Genomic DNA, 19,672 nt, shown 5'->3' on the forward strand with positions numbered 1-19,672 from the left:
TTACCCCCCAATGCAAAGAAGAATGTAATACTTATTAATTTAACGTGTCTGTCTGTGTAGCTGTCAGTGGTATCGTAGGTCTCAAACGGATGAACCGATTTTGATCTGTTTTGTTTTTCATTTGTAAGCCAGTTTCCATCCAACTGATGTATAATTACAGATTAAATAGATTGTTTTTATTTGACTTGAGTCTTGAAGAGCTTTAAAGGGCTCCACTAGTAGAATACAGGTACTATGCACAAGGACAAATTTTAATTCAAGATGGCCGACATCAATGGTTTTCCATTAGAAGACAATTGATTTGCAACTCAATTGCTGTAGGAAACTTATGTGACAGGTTATTTTTATAAAAACAAATGGAAGTTAGTAACTTGTTATTAGCTTTGTCCGGGGACATAGCTGGTATGTGCTTTACTATATTTATCTGTCTTGTAGTTTCAAAAAGGAATATACATGTATTTTCGAATAAGGGTATTTTTATATACATCATTACTTATTAATCAAGATCCCGCAAATATAAATTGATTTAATTTTTATAATTTTACAAGGAGAAATAAAATTTTTAAATTGCAAAAAAAAAAGTGGTAAATTCAAAAGTAAATTAAAACGCGACATAAACGAACATCAACTGTGATTTCATATCTAAGCACGTAGCAAAGAGTATAAGATAGATTACGTCAGCGTCAGTGTTGCCAATGTGCCCATATATCTTAATATAAGAGGAATGAATGTATACGGTGAAATTTCTTATGGAGAAAAGTATACCATTAAAATAACTTTTTTGAAATTTAAAAAGAAAACATGAAATGAATATATGCTTTTGTTGTCATGTTGTTGTTATTACGAAACTTTAATACTGGCCTCGGTTAATCTGACGAACGCTTTTCATTTTATTCCTTCTCCCTGGCCGGTCGTCACGCGACAAGCGAAATCAAAATGCAACACACAGGTGAAAATGTTTGAACGATGTAGATAATAAAGTATCACTTTGAAAAATGAAAAAATGAATGCGCGAATCTCCAGGCGAATGGCGAATTCTTTATTCTACAATGTATATCTAGATGATTGGTCGTCTCCATGTTTATCTATAAAATTTTTACTCTATGGTTTTATTTATTATCTATTTCTTGAATGTTGATTGTTTATTACTTCTTTGTTGATGCTTCCCTAATCACTTGTCTATGATTAACCTATAAAGTGCAAGGATCAATAATCGTAAACAAATATATTATATCATTTCGATCATAGACGACTTCCATAATGAAAGACGTAATCGATGTGATGGCATTACAAAATAACCGGCGTGAAAAACGTCTACCTGATTATCGCAGTGCTCCAAGTCATAGTTTAGCCACAAACTTCATATTTGAATGTGGTATGAAACTTGGTTTACAGCCGGCAACAATTGCAACAGCAGCGATATTTTACCACAAATTTTTTAAAGAGGCCGATAAAAATGATTATGATTGCTATGTAGTTTGCACAGCATGTCTTTGTGTTGCTGGAAAGTCGCGCGATGAGCCCGTGAGGCCGAGAGATGCAGTGAACGTAGCACACAATTCAATCAATCGTGGAGCCGGTCCCTTGGAATTAGGAGATGAATACTGGTCGTGGAGAGGAGCTGTAGCGCAAGCAGAATTGTTAGTGTTGCGACTGCTCGGCTTCAATTTAGAAACTCCATCCCCGCACAAGTATTTGTTACATTATTTGCGATCTCTACAAGAATGGTTCCCGTCGTCTCAATGGCGTGGGGCTCCGATTGCAAGGACAGCAATGGCATTCTTACAAGATTTCCATCATTCCCCTAACATATTAGATTACAGAGCCCCACATACAGCAGTTGCTTGTCTGACTTTAGCCCTTCATTCTTTGGGTGTCTCTGTGCCACTAGCAGCAACATTAGATGATGATTCAGCATGGTATTCTGTAAGTATTGTACTTAAGAAAATTTAAATATTAAACATGTAACACTTTAATCTTTTCCACTATCAATGTTGGGCAAAATTTTGTAAATGCGTAGGCATTTACAAAATTGTTTGTAGATAACCAAATTTTTAAGTAGGTTTACCATGAGATATTTTTGTTTTTTAATGTTGTATGGGTCGTAATAACATGTAATTTAAAATGTATTATGAGCTGATTTTGTTCTTTCATTTGTTAAATTTGTTTTCTAGGTCTTCACTAAGGATTTGCCAAAGGAGAAGAATTGGGAGATAATGGAGAAAATTATGCAAGTATATAGCAGAGAGCCTGAACCAATATGATTTAATAAGTATAATAATCTTAGAATAAATGACTTACTTTATGATTTTCATCTTTTATTTTAACCACACATGTTACCTTTTAAGGTCTACATGGATAAGGTACTGTCTCTGGAGTACTTTTTTATCATCTTCTCTTATAAATTGCATTGAATAATGCACACTAGGAAACAAAATTATTCAAAGTGCCTTAAATTATAGCGGACACAAAGATGGGATTGGAAAAAATTATGAGTGCCGAAAAAAATTTATAACATCATTCGGCAAAACAACATGCATGTTGTGTGTGTTCTCTGGTCATATCTAGCATTAAGTGCCTAATTTCTGGGCAATAAATAACTGCCCATAACATCACATGCATTTTGCACACAAGTGTTGCTTTTGGATGTATTAGTGATGTACCGTAGAAATTAATTCAATCTTCCTTATTTATGTCTTTAAATGTATTTTGTCCGTTGGGGTAGATGACACACAAAACACTATATCGTAATCCAAGCGGAAACTAATCCCAATTACCAAAAATCATTAAAGCCCGTTTAGCTGTTCGTCAATTATCCCACTTATATTATAAATGCGAAAGTTTGTAAGGATGTGTGTGTGTTTGTTGCTCTTTCACGCAAAAACTACTGAACCGATTGCAATGAAATTGGTACGTAGACAGCTGGACGACTGAAATAACATATTCCTACAGTGAAACCGCGGGGCGCAGGTAGTATACAGTATATCATAGTAATGAACAGCATTAATTCATTTTTGTATCTGCACTCGGTTACGTAGAGATACACAATAGCAAATATAAATAAGGGAATCGACGGGGGTTAAGAAATAAAAAACAAATTAGATCTACAAACAAATATAATTCAGTTTCTAACATTTTACGATACATAATTTATAAATGTACAGGGTAAGCTCATGACGTGGTAAAGCGGAACTAGTTCACAACTTGCTATCAGATGTAAGTGTGCATTAGATTTAGGAAACGGCGTCACCGCGCTGATATGCTTCGTATGGGACAGGTATGGCATCTTACATCTAACGTGAATATGAAATGTTTCATTGAAATGTGCTCTTCGGTTATAATCTACAGTAGACACCGATGACTAGTAATTTATAAAAAATTACGCTACATATAAGCGTATCGATTAATTTACATTATAATGCCAAAAATTCTGCTCCAAGGGAATATACCGGGAGCGAATCGCAGTAAATTCTGTGCGTCCCGATGGAAGACAACAGAAATCCTTGACCACGCTTACGCTTAATACATTTGTGCTTCCACGCTTGACACACTGCTATGAATCAAACACATTTGCACATGCTATAAACTTGGGTTTAACATCTGTATATAAAGAGAAAGTATTATTAGGTCTTACGCTATTTTATTCTATAAATAAGTCCACAATGACAAAGTATTAATATGATATACGACATAAATGATTAATTTATTGCATGATACTTTTAACTACGGCTTTTAAATACATCAGGGAAAAAGATACAATATAGGTTAGACGCATTCGCCTCACCTGTACAACAATAGTAAATAATATACACAGAAATATCAAGTAATGCATATAGAAGGGAACATCTCACATAAATCACACACCAGAAGTTTCAACGGACGAATGACAGTTATATAATATGCAGTTAAATATTCACTATATATTTGAATGTATAAATAAATCTGATATAGTATGTAAAATCAGTCGTGCTGATTATTATTCCAGTCGAGGGTCTACCATGCTTGAAGTTGCTTACAATGTCATATAACCATTTTATCTATGCTACGACAAGTAGGAATCATGGTTATGTCTAATTATGCAGCTGTATCAAAGTATATTTATTTACCTAAGGAATTTCATACATGCTATTATACTTTTTTAAATGTCGGATCAAGCATGGTGACCACATATATAATTCCGTTTTAAATTTAAATCAACATTGCAAAATACACACTCCTCACAACACACATACAGAAGGCAGTTATAGAGTAAAAACATTGACAACAAGACAGTTAGTTGAAGTATCAAGATTTACTCAAACAGGCACTTGAAGCAGCTCTACCGCAAACAATTGTAACAAAATAGAGAAATTATTAAGCAACTAGGGAATGTAAGCAAACGAAACATGATTCAATAATTTCAAAACAAATCTATGTTAAGGTTAACGTGTAAAATTAAAACTGAATAACAACAAACATAAAGGTAAAACAACATTATAATTTGTATATAAATGAAATAAAACATTACAATCTTCTATGGCAACTCAAAAAGTCGGTACACACACATGTACACGGCGTAAACAGTAACACACACCCTCAGGATAATCACTCCATTCAATTTACTAATCTAATAATATTTAAATTACAATAAGAAGTGATAAAAACTAACTACTACATAGTACATAGACTTATATATTTAAACACACGATCTTTATGCGTTCACCTACTTTGGCTGGATTCACAAGGTTTTTCAATCAATTAATACTGGGTTATACCTGAGGGTAATCCGCGAACAGCTGGTAGTTAAGCGAACCTATCGCTACATAACAAGCCCCAAATACTAGAATTAGGGAAACGCAGATCAAATAGCTTTGTACCTAAGAGACAAACTCTCAAAATGGTGACAATTGTCTTACTGAAGGTTCAATTATTATTCATAGATTTATCCAATATTTTATTTAATTTTTTTTACTTGTACTCTTAGGTACAGAAAATCATACAAAGTATAAAGTGTCTGTGATTGGCTCCTGTTCAATATTAGTACACTCAGATCTATAAATTGTTAAGAGCAAAACTATACGATTTAGGAACTCTCTACAACAGACTAAAGCGGTCAACGTAAATGTTTCAAATACAACATAAAACAAACTCTTGCCTAACAAAAAAATAAAACTCCTGAATAAAAAATATTCAGCAAAATATAAATATATTGAAGCGACAACACATAAAACATGTTATAAAATACATTCGAGTGTTTCTTGTAAATAAAGATGAAATTTTTACAAAAGTGTAATTTTTTTGCTTACTTCACATTTCCTCAAAACGGGTATATGAGATGAAATCTTTCCATCTTTATTTACGAGTTCAAAACACCGCAACAACATAAATTCGCAAATCGCAATAAATTGCAACACTTTATAGCACATGTTTAAAACTAAAGTATTAAATTATAAAACCAAAAATCATACCATTACACTCTTAACATCGCATTGACGTCAAGAATATGATAGAGATGGTATGATTTTTAATTCAAACAGCGATTACTATTTAATTTGGCATTTATCTGATTGCAATAACTCTCAATATACATAAAATTTTCATAGAATCATTTAATTAAAATTGATTACAATAAATAAATAAAATTAGTTTCGGTGAAAAGATTAAATCTGATCACATATTAAATCTACCTCATATTTATACCTCCATTAGGTAATTTTGTATCATTACGAAAAGCCCGTGTCAGTGTAAAATGTCTTATAGTAGAAATGGCGATAGCATTAACGGTTACCTAATATTTACCGTCAAATAGTATTGCGCAGACATCTACTAAAACAATTTTTTATATATTTAGAGGATTTAATGCCTTTCGATTATTTAATTGTAAATAGAATGATGAAATTCATTACGTTTCGGCAAGTATAAAAGTGCAACGCAAGGAGATACACAAGAATAAGAGTTTAAAAAGCTTTCTGTCGTAATAAATAAGCAATCACATAAAAATTTGTACTTTCTGTAAATATTGAATTAAATCATTTGTTTAAGTTATGGCACACAATAAAAAAAAATTATTTAAATATAAAGATACACATTTTTATAGTTGCCAAAACGTTAATTATATGTGAATGTATATTTACATCTACTAAGGCATTATCTATCTAAAATAAGCGTATTTTCATTCCAACACAGTACTATTTGACGTGTTTTGAATTTTCAACTCCCCTCCCACACGTAATCTAAAAAAACTGTTCAATAACATGGCACTGTGACTGTCCGATTTATTTATGAAATGTAATTATTATTAGTCAAGCAGAACTAAAAAATAACAACGCCAACTTAGATTTGCAAAATACAATCGATTTTCGGTAATGATACATCAAAAATAAAAAAAAATAATAATACTGTACCCCGGGAAATTCTAATTCACAGAACACAATAAACAAAACGAGATCTAATTCGGGGACGAAACTCCCGCCGTTTAAAAATAAAATCGTTGACAATGACGTTTGACATGAGCACAGATAACGAATGCGCGGCGTCTGGCCACAGACAAATTTGGAACGTGTGACGTTTGAAAGCACAGACTAATGAGAATACAGAGTAATTAGCCGCAGACAACTAGGGGGGGTGTAGAGACGCGGATTACGGTACGGGGGGCGCGCGGGCGCGGCGTTCATCGCACGTCGGTGAGGTTGCTCTTGTCGCCGAACAGCTTCACGAGCTGCTCCTCGTAGTCATCGATGTTGCGCTTCATTATCTCCATGCACGGGCCCAGCAGCCGCTCGAACGTCTCCACGTCGAGGACTGCAATCAATATTAAGGATACAGGCTAGTGGTCGTTCACGTGATACTGATTGGATACCTTTTTTCTAAGAGACTTAATTTTTTTTATGTCTATTATATTTATTGAAGGTTGCCAGAGATTGCTTTGAGACAGAAGTGCGTCATTTGCAACATTTGTTTTCATATGAGCAATCGTACAAGAAACGATAAATAAATGAATATAAACCTTCATAGAACAGTGACTTTGACTATAGCTATTAGGTACTTGAAATTAATTTTATTTTTTTATGACCACTACTAGTCTGAAATGTATTGTGAGCAGTATATTAAATATAGCTCTATACTTTTTTCTCTATTGCGAAACGATAACAAATTGAGGAATACTTATAAACTTTAAATATTTGTTCGTGAGATAAGTCGTACCGTACGCTTATACAACACAGATGGATATTATGAAGTTTGACTAACAATTTAAAGTTGTTTAACGTAACGAGCGTTACAACCTTGTCAAGACCAGCGACTTATTCCTAAGCTAACATATATAATATATCTGAAACTATTATATTACGTAAAGAAAGATATTGCTTCAGTATTCAGATGTTGAGTTTCTTTTATGAGTTCGTTTTTGTGTATTGAAGGACATTGATGCTACAGATAATTGAGGAAAAATATTTAGGAGAAAAAAAGATATCTCTCATCGTAACTTTGGGAGTTTCGTATGACTGACCACCATACTGGCCAAATGCCAGCTCTGTGGATTAGAGAATGACATAGTTCCATATTATTCTCAGTTCAGAAATAAATTGGACTCAAGTAAATTAGTCGTTACGCGAAACGATTACTGTTAATTGATCGTTGTTTAATGGAAACTGTCAGATTTATTTATATATAATTCACAAAATTTTGTTCTTATCTGACTGTTCTATAATTAACAGATAGAATTTACTCTACGTTCAGTTTATGACACGCTAGACTAAAAATAAAAAGTTATGCGCTATAATTTTTTGTGACTTCATTACATTATTTGCAATAAAATTCGACTTCCTAACAAAAACAAGTTTGATATATTTATGTCATTCCATTTCCTGTGCCACCAGTCACGTGAATTTAAAAATATATGTGACGATAGTAAAAAAAGATTCCTTGAGATAAGCAAACACTGCATTTGGTTATATATTTATGAAAAGCAGTCAATTGAAAAACATAATTTTTTCTAGAATGAGGATTCTTTATTGAGTTTTTACGGCAATTCTAGAATAAATCTAAAATATGCGTATAGCTGTATAAATTGTAATTGGGTACTAATTACTATGTTATATGGAATTCGTTACTTTTATCTAAATGCACACCCATATCACAAATAAGAAAGTGTTTTGTTGATTGTCTTCATTTCACCTCGCAACGAAACGAAAAAATAAATATGATTTTTGTGTATGGAGATAGTTACGAGGCTAGAGAGTGACATAGTTCAGATAGCCTATTTTAGCGGGCAAAGGCACGAGTAGGAACCTAGTAGTAATATATATAATTATGTATTTTTTTACTGTATCAAACTGTAACACAGGCGGTGGAGGACCCTTATAGTCCGTATGTCACGGTCAAAGAAGGCGAGCCAAGGTGTATAACTAGGCTTATATACTCACATGCGACTTTTGTAGCGCCGATAGCGTACACAGAGGCGGCGCGCGGCTTGTGGGTGACCAGAGCCAGCTCGCCGAAGTAGTCTCCCTTGCCTGCAAAGTTATTTTAAGTATTAATACACTACTATGCTTACTATCCTTAGCTTATATATTGTTTCACTAATGGTAAAGTCTTCCTTCCTTTGTTTGGATTTCTGTACTATGCGGTTACCTATCAGTAAGGATACAGACGCCTGAACAATAATACTGGAACCTCCCCTTTAGGAAATTAAGATGTTTGTGAACATACTTTATCTTCCCTCGAGATCAAATACCTTCTGTGTAACACAGAGCAAACTATGCGAACACAGATAGTTATTGTTTATACATAATTATATTTGTCTCCCAAAATTTCGTAACATTGTTTCCCACCATTATATTCGGAACACCACGATGTCGACACGAACAATATTAATACAAAAAACTGACACAAAACAGCGAGGTTTTAAAGTAAGGGCTCTCGTCTGTATCTTTGGAGAGGTCTGAAGTTTGTCAAGTGGCTTTCAGTTGTTGGAATGTAAAGGTGAAATTGAATTAGATCGACTTAAGGTAGTTTGATATTTAGCCTCATAAGATGAGCTGAATCCTACGCGTCTAAAGATTATCATGTCAAGGTTGTTATCAAGTGTTCCATCATTTGATCCCGGTAAAGATAAATGAAAATAAAACTTAGGTTATCATTTATATAAATAAAGATTTATGGTCAGTCCATAGCTGAGCTATATCAGAATAATGAATAAATTGCTATTTAAACGCGCTATAAAAAGAATTTAATTTTAAATTTCTGCAATGTTTTTAAGACAAGTCATTCAAATAGTTTGGCAAATGGCTGCATGCCCAACGTTACGACCTGAGAATCGGTATGCAGGATTATTTTTCTTGTTGTTCGTAGTGGTTCATATTCGTTTCATTATTTTTATATATAACGCTAATCTCTCATTCCGGTTACGTAATACTGTGAGCATAACAATCCTTTTGCATTATAGAATCGAGATATAAGTTAATATTTGTATTTTTCCTCGTAGCATGCGGCCAGAAAGCTAGTTTACAACCAGACTAATGTCAAAAACGAAAAAGAATCTATTTTTAACAGAATGATATCTTTTGAATTTGTTAAATTCAATGATTTTACATCAGACGATGGGTACACAGGGTAGATTTTTATGCTTTTATTCTGAGTGGAGTCGGTAGAACTAGTTAGTCTCACTATTATCCATATAAGCCATGGGAGAATTCTTTACAAATTAGGTAAAATTGTCACTTAAAACGTAGTTATCTGGATCTGGAAGCAACTTGTATCCGAATATAAAGCTTACACTATTTCCTTATAAATGGATCATAAAATATCATCCGCTTACCAAGAACTTGCAACTTTGTCTTAAATAGTGTTACTAATTTATTTCTCCTGGGCTAGTAGAAAAAACTACTCAAGCACCACAAGCGAGACCACCGAAAGCTTATTAAATATACTCAAAGCCAAACATTTATTCATTCAATTAGACTTTTTATAGAAGCACTTTTGAGTCGTCATAACACAGCTTTAACAACGATCATCGTTTCGGAAAACAGTTTCTACAGAGAAGAGCCGGTATAAAACGCTGTATACATAATAAAAATAAATCAATATCTGGTTGAAGCACTCACCGAGCCGCTTGATCTCGTGCTCGTTGCCGTCGTCGCGCGCGATGCGGATGCTGACGGAGCCGTCCTCCACGAAGTACATGCCGTCCGCCGAGTCGCCCTGCCGTATGATCAGCTCGCCGTCGATCAGCGTGCGCGGCAGCAGCGCGTCCGCCAGGTTCGCGCGCTCGTACGGCTGCGTGGGCGCACAATCTTTTGTAAAGCGAACGTGTGCTGTTCCCCGCGGTTTTATCCACGTAGCATATGTTGATATATACACTAAGGCCTTCCTCAATAAATGGGTTATGTAACACAGAGATAATTTTTCAAATCGGACCAATAGTTCCTGAGATTAGCGCGGTCAAGCCAACACAAACTTCTTCAGCTATACAATATTAGTACCTATAGATTCATAAATTAGTTATGATTAATTTATCTTATGTTGTATCTTAATATCTTCACTGTGACTGTCATAATATATTTAAAAGTAAAATTTATTTACACGGCCATTTTATTATTCTAGGTCAATGATACTCAACGTTGAAGAAAATGAATTTTCTCTAAAGGATTTCAAAGGTCGAGACCGTAACAATTTACATGATCGTAAAATCTAATCACTTCAACAAAAACTATCATTTATTGTACAACTTTCGCCTTTACGATCTGAAAATTATAACATTCATAAAATGCGACAAACGATAAACCAATTTATTTATTGGAATAACTTTCTAGATGCTGACAGGATCTTGGCATATGTAACGTTTGTCGCTCCGATAAGTTCGGTAAATCACTGCTGTGCATTGAGTAATACCGATAACGACTTCATTTGCGTAATTTGGCATACGATCCAGAGAAATAATGGTTATAACCGTCCATTTCGGATACGCACGTTGTGATGAATAATTCGTCGTAACATGCAATTTACTTGTAGGGACGTAAATATATTGACGTGATTAAATGAAAACGTTACCATATCATAAAATTGTTATTATATATCCAGAGACAAAATCGGTTATATTTTACTTAATTTACTATTGGATAAATGATAAATGAATAAATAAGAAATCACTATAGAAACTCAAGGCTTCGCTCCTCATTTCAGCCGATATATAAGGTACAATATATCTAATCTGTGATGAAATCTGCATAAAAATATTGCACACAATAAATTCCTCCGGCATGATGGAACGCTATCACAACGTCATAGAGTATATAAGTACCGACTCTTATATCACTGATAACTGTTACGTCATCCAATTGGATTTCTTTATCAAGATTTATCACTTGTATCTGATATACTGTCGAAAAAGGAATTCAGATATGATAATCACTGCTGTTGTCATAGTCTGTGCATGTTTACATATTACTTAATAACATTTTACGAGTTTGCTGTAGATTTTTTACTTTTGAAGATCTAATGTCATATGGGTAAAAGTTGCATCAATTATTATGTGCCTCAGATGTTTCGAGAACCTAAGATACTACTTAAAAAGTGGCTGACTTCTATAATATTGTTTAAAATAATTAGGAAACATGATAAATCAGAAAGTGCATAACATTCTGATATGACCCTTGAAATTTATCACTAGAAATTTCGATATTGGGAAATATAAACGCGCAGTTGCACACATGTTCCTTATATTCAGGTATCTATCTATTTTACAAATTCCTAACGTACAAATACTAGCTGATACATAGGCTATACATCACCGAGTCAGTTATTCCCTATAAATTTGCGTACACGACACGTCGAATGATACGGATGTAAGCGGACAAGCGCACTTAATTACTACCCGGTGACCTGGTTGCTCATTTGACCTCATTTCCAATAAAAAATATTTTTCCATCTTATATTATTAGTAATAAAATTCAAGGAAAGCGGTTGACACTAATATGGATTGATTATGGGTTATTAAAGGAAGTACATGAGAAATTCTGTATAGAGAAAATGTCAATTAAACTTCTGGAATGCTAAAGTTCGCGTGACGATAAACGGTAATTGGTAACCTTATAAAGTGAAGACCTATTACCCTATTAGTGCACAGGGCAGATGGATTTCACTGTTAGACTGATCGATTACTATTACGGGACTGGATGATCAATCTTCTGACAACGCAAGTCGAGGTAATTTTTTTATCTCTACTGGGAATCGGTGCTTTCATTTTTACGTTTAACTCCAATCAGTAGCTTAACAGCTATTGTGGTTATCTTGAAGATATATGACATTTTGAAAGAAGCTATAAACAGGATACCCTTTCTAGCTTCTTTCTTTCTTTTGCTCTTTGTTTTAATTCGTATTTGCATGGCCAATGGAGGTGTCGCCTGGTGTCCTGATATCCTACTCAGGATTAACAAAAAAATGAAATTTTTAATAATAATATGTTAATATCTGGTATGTATAACTTTAATGAATAATTAAGTAAATTATGACACAGCATAAATATAATACTAAGATGCGTTTGAGTTGAAGTATCGGACTTTGGTAGTCGAGGTGGTAAAGTGAAAAAAAAATTGTTTAAAACAAAAGTACAGTAAATAGAAATCACAGCGTTTCGTAAGAGGCCTTGCCAACTAATTGATAATGTTTGTTATTCACATTTGTACCACCGGCCATCGCCTTGTAAGTGGCAACAGCTGGTCACATCATTTTACGTAACCGACTTTACAATAGAATAAGTTTCAGTTGGTTAAACATTCGTATTAATATATATATTCACGGTTGAAAAACAAATGCTTTAAATTACTAAGCATTTTTCAATTAAATTGATAACTGACTTCGACATATTTTCAAAATATAAAATGGTTGGAAATCACGCTAATGAGTGATAAATATTCGGTATACATTATTTATATACATAATATAATATTTATGTATTTTGAAGGCTATGTTATCACAGTGTACTCACTGGTATTTGCTAACTATTTGAATTATTCAATAATTTTTATATTAACCGATTTCAGAGTTCTATCATCAATAAATTGTTTTTGAGAATATTGTAAAATTATCGTTCTTTTAGTTTTTACTTTGTAGATATATACATACATTATATAGTACCTACTTACAAATTAGGTACAAATAATTATTATCATCATTGGCTTTCTCTTCGAATTAAACAATACTGATTATGCTTAATCATAAGAAGTCTAGAATTGAACTTAGTATTTTGATTTTGAGTAGTGACTCTAACCAAAAATCAAAAGGGGTATTTGCATTATAGCGTTACATAAACATTAAACTTTTAACTATGTATTAACAATTAATTTAACATTTAAGGCTATTCTGTCTAAATATTGTTGTTAACATTTAGCACAACTGAAACTTTACCGCCTGCGTCATGACACGATTCGTGACTCATGAATTTAAACGCACGCATAATTTTGTGATATATTATTGTGTGCCACATATTATATTCAACTATGCTCTAAATTTATTATCGGTTACGTGTACATTAGAAATGTGATTAGCCGAAAAGACTGTTCTGGATAATTCTCCATTTCATTAAAAAAAAACTGCAATAAACTAACATGATAAAAATCAATAAAAGAAGAACTGTTTTGTGAACCTCCTTACCTATCCCTGAAAAATAAAAAAAAACCAAAATAAATTCCAGTAATTTCAATCCTTCAAAGATTTGACCAGCCAGTGTCCTTATACGTGTGATTTATGAAAAAGTGATAATTAAACATGCGTAACGTAACGAGGTTGACGCAGTTGAATTGAATATCGTAACAAAGTCATCAAGAGCGCAGTATACGCAAACATAAAGTGCATTGAACCGTGATAATTTTCGGAAGCTCGGGGCTCGCTCATGCGTGGGAACTGGTGGCGTACATCTTCAGTCGTGCTTAACGAGACATCAGAAAACTACCCCTTTATATAATACATTTATTAGAAGCATTTTGCCATAGAAAATAGGTCAATAGATGGCTAGGCTAGGCTTTAATAATTATAGCGGTTCCATACTCTGCATATTGCGTTTTCAGTTTTCATGCTCTAATTTAATCGATGTCCGGATGTCAGACTAGTTTAGACAGCCTTTTGAGTTTTGAAAGTTTCATTCTGATATACATAGTAATTTGTATGATATGCATTATGAGAATAAAAATCGACACAATGAATCCTCTCTCGTAAAGAAGATTTTGAGCCGGGTTGGACGACTAAAAAACGGCCATTCCATTGGCGGAAAGAATCGTGAAAAAGTATGCAGGTCAAAGAATTAATTAGGTCCGGAATATCGCCAGCCATTAACCTTTAAAGTTTCTGTCATTTAAATGTTACAACGTTACTTATTCATTTAAATATGTTTTATAAAGTTCTCATGGTACAAATAAAACATTAAAAATCATTAACATCTTCCTGATATAAATAATACGTAAACGATATTTGTAATTCGTCTTTATTACAATGTAGACATGTGAAGACAAGAAATTCGTTAACGTTTAAGTGTCGCCACATCTGCACAGATCGTTTTGGGCTTCACCTCGAAATCGCGACGAGCCGGGTACATAAATAATAAGTTGGCTCACGTATACCACATGCGGTCGGAATATAAACTTCGCTACCAAACTTCCCGGCTCAACTGTGTACAGTTCTCTTCGAATATATTGCACGATTCAATAACTTGCACTCTGAAGCTGAGTGGATGTAACACGTGAACATACGCGTCTATCGGGATCAGTACATTACGGAGTATAGAGAAATTTGTAGTACAATTTAGTAATTTATTTGGTATGCCGATAGACAAGGCTACTTATAGATTGTTTAAGGAAGAGGAAGGTAAAAAAACTTATTTGTTTGACATCGTGTAAGGAAGAAACACAACAATTTAGGCATTGACAAGGAATAATGGTTAATAAGAAAGATAATATAAAGGCATTATGTTCAAAGTAAGCAAAAATGTTAAAATAATTCCTTTAATTCAAGCTGACTGTCGACAAATACGACGAATCGAGATTTTTGGCTATTCATTACTGGTTCATAAAAGCAGTCGATTGTTTTGGGCCAAACTGTGTTATTAATATGGAAACTTCTATACATTTCGCTGTGAACGGAATTTTAGTTATTTCATAGAGCTGTACCGGATTGTGTTGGGTTCACGACCTTGACATATTAATATGTACGGCATACAGATTGATCGTTCTAATTCTCAATTTTGTACACGTAAATCCTACTTGGAAAAGGTTCAAAAAGCGTTACAACAAGAACTTTTGTACCTATAGCTATGTTCATGCGTTAATTTTTTACTGAGTCGGTACAAGAATGCGTAGAAGAGGCTTTCCTCTTGAAAGAGAAAGAAAAACATTATAGTGTTAATATAAATTTGTTCATTGGATAACATATGTTGCAATCCTTATACTATTCAATATTTTAATTCAAAAATAAATTAAGAATTTAGGACTGCATATCGCATATTTAACTTATATTTCAAACACTGTTGTGTTACGACTATTAAGCATATTAAGCACAAATACCTACATTCTAAATTGACGAAAATATGCCAAATTTCAATTAAATCAAATATCACGTTTATTAGATATGTCATATATTTATAATATTCATTCGGCATTATGTATAGATATACCGATCGCCATATCCATTAGTATTAAATGCTTTATCTAAACAAAAACAGTAGATACACGATTACCATATCGCATAGTATGTTAGAACATACACGGTCAACTGGTATCCGATGCAGATGTCGACAAGATATTGATTTGTTCGCGTGCACGTATCTAGCTATCCACGCTCGTAGATGAAACGTTTAAAAATACACATGTTTATCCCAGCGCTACTGTTGTGAGCGCTTCGTAAATTATACTTTTAAATATGTACATTGTACGGAAAATACTTCAAACAGTTTTTTTTTAAGTTGCAATTTTTTGTGGGAAACAGAATTCAGAACACGTTTTTATATAATACTACTACTTTGGGCTTTGCCCGACGCTTCGCTCGCGTTAATTCGGATTTCGGATTAAAACCCCATTCCTCCAACTTTCTTCTATGTCTCTTTAAAGAAAAAAAAAACCATCAAAATCCTAAGACCTTTAAGATCTAAGTATACTATACTACGTAGTAATATATAAAGTTTGTTTGCATTGTATTTCATTTTAATATACTTTTTCGGTAAATTAATACGATTGCACTTAGTTATCTATAAAGGTGATCTACCCAGTTACGGAAGCGCTTCGTCATAATATGGCAAGTTTTAAAATTGCTCCAATGAGTATAAATCACAAATCGAATCCAATCGAATTTATAACCAGGTAACACAGTTGAATGTACTGCGACATATTTTTTGTGTTACATTAAAATTTTCAAACCGCTATCGGTCGACTTGGAATTATGATACTTTAAGATAATCACGTAGACGCATCTAAGAGGTCTTAAGAATTAAAACTCTTATACAATAACGTCATAGGCGCTGGTTACGTCAATCGGCCAGACGTGCCGTGCTCGAAGCAGTGACGTAAAACCAACGAAAAAGTTTCAGAATTAAAAACGTGTTAACGATGCCCTGTTTATCCAGTTTTTAGGAAGATGTTAACTGCAAATACACGCGCAAATTGATTTTTATAGCCAGTTCGGGTGATTATCTTTAGTGTCTTGATTTATGAAATGGGCCGTTAATGCGGATAATTTAGTGAAACCTCTGTAAAAATAAGGCATGTCCTCATATATAGTTCTTGTTAATTGTAGGCATGAAATTATTTATTTAACTCAACGTTTATTAGGGTTTGGGGCTTGTTAGTAACTTAAGGATTCGAACACTTTTAGATGGCTGTGGACTGTGGCGAATTTTCTTTAATTTCTATTTGTAAAATGTTCTTAACAAAATTCGTTAATGATTTTAATTAGATGTAAGTTTCGTGGTTATTTTTTTTGGCGTAGGTATGGTTCATACACTTCGTTGAAGCATTTGCGTTTTCCTATTGTTTTTTTTTTCATTATCATTAAACATTGCCGTATCAGCCACACGTTTATTTCTAAAAAATACTCTAAACTCAATCAAAATATACATAAACATGTTTTTATATCAAATATAATTATTTCGCACGCAATACCGCGAATGCATTACGTAATGAAAGCGACCACATCCCCTGAGGCTTGCGATAATATTTTTAAGCTTTTCGCAGCTAGTTAATTTTATGATTAACCTTACTTTATTAAATAATGTTGTGAAAGTATATATATAAATATAAATAAATTCGGATATGACAATTTGAAGCGATTCGAATTTTTGTATGTTTGTAATAATTCTCGCAAAATCCAATAGGAATACTGATTTTAAATTTCTTTCAATATTAGAAAGCTGCAACTTTACTGAGTGACATAGGCTATATATTTAGGTATATGTATCATGGGCGAAGCCGGGCCGAACAGCTAGTGTATTTATACTCGTCAAGATCTTCAAACATAGGAACTATATTTTCTACACTGACAACTTATTGTTCTTTTATTTTCTTTTTTTACTGGTGATAGGTACCATAAAAATAATAAATAAATAAATAATCAATCAGCTTTATGAAGGTATTTGCGCATTCTCCCGTTTACAACTTCAGCACACCTATACATCGTATGTTGGATGCGGTTAAAGTTCAAAGTTGAACCGTATCATGGCAAGGCTTAATCGCCCCAAATAACAGGAGCAAAATGAACTTTTATATTGGGTGAAATTACATGTAAATATCTATGTATACAGCTTTGGCCAGCTCGTCTCTATGTGGCCCAATCAAATATAAATATTTTTAATTAATTCAAACGTTAGGGGCAGCGACCAACGCTTAGTTATTAATAATTGCGTCAGGTCTAATAGTTTAGATTACGTAGCTGGTCACATTTTGATTTGTGGATGAATTAACTAGATTGAATATTAGTAAGAAATTATTTTTTTCTGACCTAAAATAGTTTTACTCCTGACAGTTATTAAGTTAAACTGTATTTATAATACTCAAGTTGCAAGAGATAATTAAGTGTTTGAATGCAGTTGCAAACTTAGTATTGTATCTTCCGTCCTGTCATTTTAGGCCCTCGAGAAAACCCTGGTCTTAGCAAGTGACTTGATATTTTATTTATTCATACGTATCCAACTCTAGCACTTAAAGGATTACGAATGCACACGTTTAAAACGTGTACCTACTAGACAGTTTTGCATTGACCCAGAATACATAATACAATATGTTACAATAACAGATGTTAGTATTCTTATTGTGCCTTAACAATAGTCTAGAATTGGAATATCGCCACAAGGACTAGATTATCTTTTACAATAACTTGGAGATTTTCCTTTACGTAACATTATGCCGTAATAAATAAATTTTCAGGAACCTTCTGGACTTTTTATGAATTTATTATGATACAATAGCTTAAATCGAGAACGCAGACGATTCGATTTCAAAATCAGTTTCGTATTGTGTTGATTTCCTTTGCCATGAAGATGCTCTAAAAAACTACGCATATTTCTTCCTATATATAAATCGTCATTGCTTTGAGGATAAAATATAAATATTACAGAGGAATCTTAATATCTTCAACAGTCCGTTAATTAAAAAGGTTACAAATTAAAAATAAAACTCGGAACAAGCTTGCATGCATTGCATTTTGACCAATAGAGCCTAACCATATGAAAGAGAAAAGTGTCCACATTAGCGATCCTCACCTGGAGAGCCTTCAGCATCGGCACCTTGTCCAAGAGCTCCTCGTACAGCTTGCGCTTCTTGAACGCGCTCTTGAGTAGGATCCGGCGGAACGTGTGGCGGTCCATGGCCCACAGCGCGCCCGGGCTCTGAGCGCGCACCGAGGCCGCACGGGGCATGTTGTACATGAGGGCTAGTTCGCCGAACGAGCCGGAGCCCTCGTATGTGTGCACCACCTTTGTGAGAGTGGATGCTTTAGTACATTACGAAGAACGATTGGAGCTCTAGGCTATGCTATAGTTTAGTAGGGTCGGATTGTGCTATACTGTAGTGCAGGCTCTATAGTAGCCCAAGCGGTTGGAGCTCTAGCTCTGCCATATTATACTCTAGCAGAGCTAGAGCTCCAAACGCTCTGCACAATCGCTAGCACAATCCGGCTCCACTATAGTATAGCCGGATTGTTCTGCAGTAGAATCCAGGCTCTGAGAAATAACAGGGGGCTCGTGTGTATGCACCACCTTTGTAGATACTTTACTGCATTACGAAGAGCGTTTGGGGATAAAGATGTGCTATAGTGTAGTCCAGTGTCTGAGAAGGAACCGGGAGCTCTTGTGTGTGCGCGTGTGCACAACCTTTGAGAGAGTGGGTGCTTCAGTACTTGCAAGTGGTTGAAAAGAAGGCTCTATTATTTAACAACATAATACGGCTCTATGTTCTCTTATGGAAAGAATAGAGAATATAAATGGATAAGTCAAAAGTTAGCTAGTTAGCTTCTTGGTTGAACGGAAAAATAGCGAGAAGTAATCCAACTCTACTCTATTACTCCTATTTGAGTTTGAGTTTGATTTAGGAAACACGAACGAATACATATACTCGAATATATTTAAAAGTCCTATGCATAATTCGCATATACTTAGTCTGGCCATAAATACTGTTACACTTAATTATAAAAAAATATTACATTTGAATTTCGAATCTGT

At 33.9% G+C, this 19,672-nt stretch overlaps 2 protein-coding genes across 2 annotated transcripts in view; one reads left to right on the forward strand and one right to left on the reverse strand.

The window, feature by feature from the left end:
- Nucleotides 1-1,142: 1,142 nt before the first annotated feature.
- Nucleotides 1,143-2,309, forward strand: LOC119831684 (cyclin-Q). Its single transcript, XM_038355136.1, has 2 exons — nt 1,143-1,926; nt 2,175-2,309. Exons 1-2 carry the CDS (start codon nt 1,261-1,263, stop codon nt 2,262-2,264), a joined length of 756 nt encoding a protein of 251 aa, XP_038211064.1. The 5' UTR covers nt 1,143-1,260; the 3' UTR covers nt 2,265-2,309.
- A 789-nt stretch (nt 2,310-3,098) lies between these two features.
- Nucleotides 3,099-19,672, reverse strand: part of LOC119832068 (cAMP-dependent protein kinase type II regulatory subunit) — a 23,408-nt gene continuing 6,834 nt past the window's right edge. Inside the window, exons 4-7 of the mRNA XM_038355666.1 lie at nt 18,716-18,928; nt 10,083-10,254; nt 8,403-8,492; nt 3,099-6,780 (exon numbers count right to left, since the gene is read on the reverse strand). Of these exons, the coding sequence (XP_038211594.1) occupies nt 6,650-6,780; nt 8,403-8,492; nt 10,083-10,254; nt 18,716-18,928 (606 nt within the window). The 3' untranslated portion in view covers nt 3,099-6,649. The remainder of the gene's footprint in view (nt 6,781-8,402; nt 8,493-10,082; nt 10,255-18,715; nt 18,929-19,672) is intronic.

The sequence above is a fragment of the Zerene cesonia genome, chromosome 14, assembly GCF_012273895.1.
Source record: "Zerene cesonia ecotype Mississippi chromosome 14, Zerene_cesonia_1.1, whole genome shotgun sequence".
NCBI lineage: Eukaryota > Metazoa > Arthropoda > Insecta > Lepidoptera > Pieridae > Zerene > Zerene cesonia.

Bases quoted from the DNA above. Each gene is read 5' to 3' on its own strand.
- LOC119831684 (XM_038355136.1), top strand. From the start codon at position 1,261: ATGAAAGACGTAATCGATGTGATGGCATTACAAAATAACCGGCGTGAA. The intron at 1,927-2,174 runs GTAAGTATTGTA...TTTGTTTTCTAG, and splicing joins ATGATTCAGCATGGTATTCT to GTCTTCACTAAGGATTTGCC.